General features: G+C 48.9%; 1 protein-coding gene across 4 annotated transcripts in view; it reads left to right on the top strand.

Annotated features, from left to right (window-relative positions):
- Positions 1–4,588: 4,588 nt before the first annotated feature.
- Positions 4,589–8,550, top strand: part of MYO5B (myosin VB) — a 377,648-nt gene continuing 373,686 nt past the window's right edge. Inside the window, exon 1 of one of the 4 annotated variants that reach the window (XM_079109234.1) lies at positions 4,589–4,930. In XM_079109234.1, the coding sequence (XP_078965360.1) occupies positions 4,904–4,930 (27 nt within the window). In that variant the 5' untranslated portion in view covers positions 4,589–4,903. The remainder of the gene's footprint in view (positions 4,931–8,550) is intronic. The other 3 variants (XM_079109235.1, XM_079109236.1, XM_079109237.1) reach the window with 3 other exon arrangements.

The following is an 8,550-nucleotide window of genomic DNA, read 5'->3' as shown; positions in this document are numbered from 1 at the left end:
CTGTAGGAGAGAGATGGCCTAGGGTTAAAGTGACATCAGAAGTTCCATAACAGTTCCAGCTGCCTCACAGGATAGTGAGGTATCCAATTCAGGGGTGTCCAATCAGAGACTAGGTTGTCGTGCATTTGAGAGGTGGAGTGGTTTTTCATTTGTTTTGTTTGCAGTGCAGAGGCTCAAAGTCAGGGCCTCCAACATAGAGGCAAGTGCTCCACCACTGAGCTACATCCTCAGCCCAGGCTGAGCATTCTTGTATTGAACTAAATGACTTATACTCAAAACTGTGATCCTTGCTCTGTGAATCCATGCCCAGGTTTCATCTAGGGACAAATCTACTTCCTTTCTGTCCTTCCATGCTGGTGAAATTGTCCCCTCCTCCTCACTTTCAGAGAGTTTAAATTTCAACTTCACGGCTCTTCACCCAGATCCAGAATTCATTCATTTACTGTGGTTAAGGGAAGTTAGAACTCAGGAGAAATCTGGACATAAACCAAGACAAGTTTTATGGAGGAGACAGAATTTGGAGTATGAGAGAAATGTCTAACGGATTATATTATTGTTCAAAATATTTGCTATCTTATCCTGAGTTGCTCCTCTGGCCAGTGCTCTCTACTCTGTACAGCATTATATATCCTTCCCCCAATGGATTCATTAATAAGCCCTGTGACTTGTTTTGGCCATTGAGATCTGAATTGGATTCATAATCAGAAACGTTAAGAGTTAATGTTTGCTATATCCCTCTTCCACATGCCACAACACTAGTGACCTTCAAGATAGGTGCCCAGAGAAAAGATGAGGTAGAGCAGAGCTATCTCCAACTCATGACAGTTGTGTAATGTGAGCAAGAAATACAGCTTTTGTTGAAGGAACTGAGACTTTGGTTTAGTTTGTTACGGCAGCATAAACTAGCCGATCCTGATTGATAAAGATCCCTACTTAAAAATGCCTAAGAATCTGGTCTCATTGGCAGGACACAGAATGATATGAGCAGGGAACGGAGGTGTGTGTGGGGGGAGGACAAGTAGTCTCAGCACCTTGTAGAGGAACAAGGGGGGAGGGAGAAGGTCCAGTGCTCAGCAGCAGAGACCTGGAAACTGTGTCCCTCTCAACACTCCTCCTGCTATCTCTATTTGCTTGTCCCTGAACTAGGACAGTGACAGTGGGTCCTAGCTCTGCTTTGGTAGTTTTCTGTGAATGTGTGTGCAGTTTAAATAGAGGAGAAAAGGGAGAAGATATGCTTGGTAGGGGAGAGAATATAAGAAAACGATTTTAATTGTCACTGAATACTGATTTGCAGTTTAGAAAACGTATTATGCAAATACAAGACACTAAGAAGGGTTTTTCTTGGCTCAGTTCCTCCCTTCCTCTTTCTTGGCTTATACTATTTTTTTCTGATTGGCAACCTCTTTCTTTCCCTTCTCTTTTCTACCAATCAATGAACAGTACTTCCTGTAGATCTGGCTCAAGACCTTCCTCAATTGATATGTACTCTGTGCAAGGCATTGTTCTAAGAATGACACAAACAGGTCTGGTGTGGTCTCTGCCTTCAAGACCCTCTGAGCCTAGTGGTGAAGAGGAGAAAGGGACGTTAATACATATACAATATAGGGCACGGTAAAGGAAACACTTTGAGAGGTGCAAATAAAAACTTTGAAAGTTTAAAATTCTTCCTTATTTACATATGAAGGAAACCCTCGACTGGCAGGAAAGAGACAAAGGCATTATCCACAGATGTCTTCTCTTTACTTTAAGAAGTTATGAAGCTAGAGTAACATTTCTACACCCAGGTGGTCCTACCCAACTGAGATGCTTATTAAACATGCAGACTCATTGACCACACACCTGAACAACTGAATTAGCACCCGCTAATATTTCCTTAATCCTGATGGGCACTATAAAGTTCAAGACCATTAGTATAAAAGTAGTGCCCAGACTCTAGAGACGACCAGAACACTAGTTCTCTAAACTAGATTGTTGCTCATCCGTTCCTCTTTGAGCCTTACTTTGCTCATCTGTGAAACAGGATAAATGTTCCTAACCTCCTTATAAGATTGCTCTAAGGCTCCAACAAGATCACAGGAGTAAAGTGCTTGGCATGTTTCCTGGAACAAAGTAACATTAAAAATGCCATTATTATTATTCAAAGGTGGGAAAGACCATGTCTGATTATAGGATTAGAAATTCACAAAACTCTGGCCAAGGCTTGTATTCCCCTCAGGGAGATGATTCAGTTCAGTCAACATGAACTGAGCTTTTAATTTGTGCCAGGTGTGATGGAAGCCAGACATTTGGAACGAGGCTGGAGAGAACTGGACTTTGGGTTGGTCTGAGATCATTGCTAGCATTCATTGCTTATCTTGCAGGTAGAGTGGTGGGTCTAGAGTAAGGTTAGCATTTTTTCTTTTTGTGGTGCTGGGGATTGAACTCAGCGCCTTGTGCACATGAGGCAAGCACTCTACCAACCAAGCTATCTCCCCAGCCCGAGAATTCAATTTGAGAGTCAGCATCACACTGAGAATGAACTGGGGAGCTTGGATGAGAAAGAAGTTCTGGGAAATGGAGCAAAGTTTTATTTAAGAAGCAGGATGTGCAAGCAGGACTGGAAAAGGACATTGAGAAAGGGTGAGGAGAGAGGCTGAGAAAACAACAGAGAAAGGAGAAAAATGATAGATGCCATGAGGGGAGGGAGTCAATTATCACCCCAGACCTCAGGGAGAGAAGGCGGTTCCAATAGGATGGGTCTAAGTGGGAGCCAGAGAGGATTAAAGCAGCAACTTTTAACCTCCATGCCCATTAGAAGCACCTGAGAGTTCTTCAGAATCTGTTTACCCAGCGCAGCACCCCAGACAAGTTAAATCAGAATTTCTGGGAGTGGAAGCCACACATCTAGTTTGCAAGTGATTGTGAACAGAAGAAAATGCTGAGAAGCCGTGAATGATAGAGGGACTTGGAGAGCGAGTGGAGCAGCTGCGTAGGTGAAGCTGTCACTTCAAGTTTACCAGGAAAGTAGAGAAATCCAGGAGAGATGGGACTACTGGTGGAGCCCGGTGCTGAGTAAGAGTCAGGGTTAAGGAGGCTTTCTCATTCAGAGAGGAGAATGGCTTGGAAAGTCAGTGAGAACATGGAATATTGGCCCCACTGCCAGAGTTTCTGATTTAGTGGGTCTACAGTTTAGCTCAGGGCCTCCTGCAAGCTAGGCAAGCGCTCTCCCACTGAGCTGCACCCCTATCCCTAATTTGTGTTTCCAACAAGATCCCAGGTTATGCTGATGGCTGGTGTGGGAGTGGGGGCACACTTTAATAACCACTGAAATCCAGGGAAGGGAACTTATGCAGAAAGATTTTTTGAAAGAAAAACGTTTGAACCATGTCCTTTGTGCTCTAGGCAGTGATGTGAATGGTTCCATTCCAGATCCAATGAGATTTCCCTGAATTTTGGTCACTATTTGTTGACCCTGGAAATACCATTCTTTAGAATTTTTTTTTTTTTTTTTTTTTTTTTTTTTTTCCAGAGGAGTTGAGATATCCAGGTCCCATCCTTCACCCATAAATCAGAACTCCTGGACAGAGGACCTAGGCAAAGCCTCCCTCGTGATTCTCATTATGAAGGCATCTATGCTAAGCACCACACAGGTCAATTACAATAGGGATCTTGCATTCCAGTAGGAAGGTCTTAAGTGAGATACGTGCAGACTCACCTTCTAGGGCAGGTGCTCCAGATTGGCCTCAGCTGGTGTAGAAGCACCCTCTAGCTGAGAACCAGGCTCAAGGGCAAATGCCACTTTCAGAAGTCAAAGGCTGTGTCTCTGACAGCACTTTCTGTCCCTCTCTGGACTCCTGACAATTCTCATTTTCTGAGTGAAATTGCTACTTTTTGCTGGATGTTGGAGAGGACCCTAAGTCCAAGTGCCACGGACAGGGGGGACAGAGGGTGCGGCAGGAAGGCAGGGTAAATGTAGGGGAGAATGAGACTCTCCAGTAAAGCAAAAATGCTCTGAGGGGAGCGGCTTGGAGTTTAGTGGGAAGCTGCAGGTGAAACTGGCAAATACTGGTACTGGCGAATTCCACTTTTCTGATCAGGATTTCAGTGCAGGGAGTTCAGCTTGGCGGAGACGATTTTCAGTGTGTATCAGAATCGACTTAGCAAACTACAACACAATTGAAATTTACTAATGAAAACGTTGACTACAGCCGCGTAAGAGAAGAACGCGCGGAGCCTTCCACAGCTTTCCTGTTTTAGCTCTCCAGTATTTCGGTGCCTTTTCCCCGGTGGTTCCACTGCATTCTAGCCCAGCCTCACCGGGCACAGCCCGGGTGGAAGATGAACGCCGAGCGGCAGGTACCCACAGCCGGTGCACACCTGTGCCAGCTTACGCCGGGCGTCCAGCAGGGGGCGGAGCGTGCCGGTTCCCCGTGCGCCGCTCCCTGTCGGCCCCGCCCCCGGCCCCGAGGACCCGGTGGCGGCGGGGGCGCGGTAGGGCTCAAAGGCGGCGGCGGCGCACGGGCCGCCCGCTGTGACGCGCCGGTCCTCCGCCTCCCTGGCCGGCTGGCTCTCCCTCCTGCACCTCCTCCCCATACCTGTGCGGGGAGCGGCGCCGCGCGGCCTCCTCCCCCGCTTGTTCCCAACTCCTGCCCGGCTGCAGCTACGCCGCCGCCGCGGGAGTAAAGGTCGCGACGGAGAGAGTGAGCCGGCCGCGGCGCCTCCAGGAAGCCGGCTGGGCAGGTTGGGAGAAAAGAGGAAAGGGCGAGAAACTCTCGTCTAGTCCAGGAAGATGGCGCCAGGGCGGCCGGCCGTGGACTGAGAGCTGCTGGGGCAGCGAGGAGCCGGGACCCGCTGCCCACCTGGGCACGAGCTAGGGCTGCAGGCGAGGTGGGGCGCCCCGGACTCCGGCCCAACCCGCGGGGTCATGTCGGTCAGCGAGCTTTACAGCCAGGTGAGTGCGGCCATGCGCCGCAGCCCCGGCGGGCACAGGTGAAAAGCTCCCTGTGGCGGGGGCGGCGCGCCTCGGGGCCACCTTCTCCCACCGCCCCGGGAGGCGGCAGTCCATTCCTAGCTTCCTTCTCACCTCCTTTCTCGGCACCTCGAACTTCGATGATGGACAAAGTTTGGCTGTTCCGAGAGCGCCCCTCGTTGACCGACCGCCCGGCCGCGCCTGCTTAGTAGCTCCACGATTCTGTCCCCTACCCGGGATGTCGCCCCCTTCCACGCCGTCCGCCCCTGATTTTTGTCGCCGCTTTAGCTCTAGAATGAGTTTCCGGAACCTTGGGGGCGTCTCCGCCAGCTGGGGGCGGGGGTCAGTCCCCGCAGTGGCACCCGGCGCGCCGCCCCCTCTCTGGCTTGCCGACCTCGTCCCGGGTGTTCTGCAGCGCCGTGCGGCTCTCGTGCGTAGCGCTGGGGGGATTTTTGCGGTGGAGCGGGGAGAGGAACCAGCCGGGTGTGAGGGGCGCGGCGGCTGGAGGAGGGGGTGTAAGCCGTGAGTAGAGGGGTGCTCCAGGGATCTCTGCAGATCGCAGGGAATGGGAGCCGTTTCTTAATTGGCTGGGGATGGGCATTTTGAGGCGGCCTCTCGGGTGGGTCTCAAGCAGACTTCGGTTATTGCGGGGAGGCGGTCAGTAATTCTGAACTAGGGGTGAGGTGTGGACTTGTAGGGTTTAAGATTAGGACGGGCGTGCGGGCCTGTTTGCCCATAATGGGGAACAAGTGCGGCCCGGACGGAGACACCTGGGTTCTGCCGCAGGTGTTGTGGATCAAGTTAGGAATTAGCCGCCGCATCCCTAAGTGCCTGTGGCCGTGCAGCAGCCGCCTGGGCTCTCGGAGTTTCAGCTTGGTGCCAGGGGTGAGGTGAGCAAGGAAGGGTTTTAGGCGCCCCGTACCCTTAAAAAACAAGTTTTGAGTCTCCAGATGCTTGGGTTTCCTGTTCGTCTTCTCTGGTGGCCGGGACAGGTTTGACAGTGCCTTGTGCGCAAGCCTCCATGCACAGTGGTGTGTGACGCGCGTAGTGTAGGTGAGTATGTGATTCCTGAGACGCCGGCCCGGGCCAACAGGTCTGGGCGGGGTAGGAAGAGCTACTTCCGCATCCTTACCTGGAGATTGCTAGTTGCTGTCCAGCGCTTGGGGGAGCCCTTCAGTTTGCAGGGCTTGCCGACCCTTATTGGATGAGTTATAAAAGCTCCCCTTCCTGCTGAGAAGGGACACAGCCGGCTTAGGTTGATTGTCACTAGGTGATAATAGAGGGTGTCACCTGCCTCAGCTGCTGTGGATACTGCCTTTGGTGACTTCTGGAGCACCCGAGAGACTAAGCAAGGATCACGGATGACAGTAGTCTCTGGGAGAGTGGAGAAAGTGGGAGTCCGGACGTGAACGCTGGCAACTCTGGCTTTGGAAAAGCGCCCCAACCCTTTTACCAGTGGGTTTTGGGGAGGATCCCTCAAAGCTCCAGTTTTCAGCTTTCCCTGAAGTCGATTAACGGGGACCGAGTGTGAAGGCTGGAAATGGGGGAGGGAAAAATTGAGTTCACAGCTGAAGCTGTTTTCTGAAAGTGCTACAAATAAAACCTGTGTTCCTAGGTTAAAGGAGTGATGTAACTAAAGTAACCACACATTGCAGTGTATCATAAAATCCTTTAACTGTGTTTAATTGCTGCATTGTACGAAGCTAATGGGCTATTGAGGTACATCAGGTTTTGGAACCTTAGTTTTGAAAACATTGGATTGGTTTCAGGACACTTTTCGTTGTAAATACTCAATACGACTTTTAGTTAGAAATGAGTATTGCGTGCAAGTTACATAGGAGTGACTTGGGGTTTCAGAATACTTTGAGTTGGATACAAAGACGAAAATGGTATTTTCAGTAAAGTGACTTGGATATTCTTAAAAATTAGCTTTATTGGTGTGAAGGTTTGTACTTAAACCAAAACCAGTATCGGGTTCCTCCCTAGGGCTAGTGGACTGCACCTTGCCCTTTACTGGGGTTCTGATTCTTGATCATTCTTCAGTTTTTGAATCTGAAGTCAAGGAGATTTTTTTTTTTGTGGCCAAGCAGTAGCTGCCAGGTTTGAGTTTGGAGAAGTTGCTGCTCTTTCAGGCAGTTGAACACATGGATGCCTTACTGTGAGAAGCAGCAGTAGTGTTTCCCTATGGTGATAACCCCAGTTGCCAGGCTGGATTCTCATTGTGCGTGTGAATCATAAATCATATGGAGAAATTGTGCCTGCTGCTCAGATTCCCTTTGTTTCTTGGAGAGATGATCTGTTCATTTTAGTGTATTGATGAAATAACCCAGGTTCCCTTTTATTTCTATCCTGTTAGTGGGCTTTCCTAATGTGATGAACATTGGACCCAGACAAGCACAGTAGTATATTATGCATGATGGACATACCCATTATGCCAGCAGCATTTATAATTGTTGGGAAGTGGACATTTTAAAGCCTTCTGTTGATCATTCTTGTTGCTTTAGTGACACAGTTGGAAGGTGTTTTTGGAATGTTGAGTATTAAATCATTCCAGGTAAGAACTTAGTATATTAATGCATTCCTGAGACTTTTTCCCACACTCCTGTTTACACTTGGTTTTTATCTGCTGTTTTCAACTGCAGGATCACATGCTATGTCTCCTGGGGGGGGGGTATTTTTTCCCCCCACTGGCAAAAGATGATTCCCATTAATGAAACTCCTGTTGTGGAAGACCCATCACCTCATCAGAGAAATTGCTTTCTTTGTGGTGAGGATGGAGAAAGCCCTTTATTGTCAGTTCCATTCACTTTTGGGGTGATGTCAAGGTGAGTCAGCCTCATTTGCTTTCAGAAAATTGGAACTGACAATGGCTCTGTCACAAGTGGCATGTATGTAGCAAGCATTAGTGCTTGGCTTCTACATTGCCCAAAGTGACAGTGTTGGCTTGATTTGCACAAGTCCCAAAAGAAGCCCAAGCATATGCTGGCATGGTGAATATGATTTGATCATGACTTCAGAAAACCTGATTTTAAAATATGAACTACATAGCCCCCTACCTCAGGCTGGATGGTATGACTGACTGTTCTTTATAGGGGGTTATTCTGGATGAAAAAGATATTTTCAATAGGCTACTTTGCTAGTTAGCAGAGTGACTAGGAAGGCATTATACTGAAATGGAGGCCTCCAAATATTTTTCCTACTTAACTTTTTAATTGCCAGGTAGTGTTTGAACAGTTGGGGTTGTGTGTGTGTTGGTTGGGATCAAACCTAGGGCTTTGATTATGACACTCCACTGCTGAGGAACGTCCCCAGACCCAAGCAGGCTGGTTTATTTCGTACTGGGGATTGAATCTACCAGCACTATACCTTTTGAGCTACTTGCCCAGTCTTTATTTTTTGGAGATACGGGGTTCTTGTGGCTGGCCTTGAACTTGGAATCCTCCTACCTCCCCATCCACTTGGCTTTCAGAATCGCTGGGATTACAGGTGTATACCACCACACCCAGGCAAGCAATGAGTGAGTGCTGCTAGGTGGTTACTTTTTTGGTGAACACACCCTGGGTATGGTAGCTTAGCGCCTAGGAGCAGTAAGGGCATTGATT

The sequence above is a fragment of the Sciurus vulgaris genome (assembly GCF_902686455.1).
Source record: "Sciurus vulgaris genome assembly, chromosome: 13".
Lineage (NCBI taxonomy): Eukaryota > Metazoa > Chordata > Mammalia > Rodentia > Sciuridae > Sciurus > Sciurus vulgaris.
The sequence above is the reverse complement of the archived record's forward strand: the minus strand, read 5'-3'. Positions and strand labels throughout refer to the sequence as shown.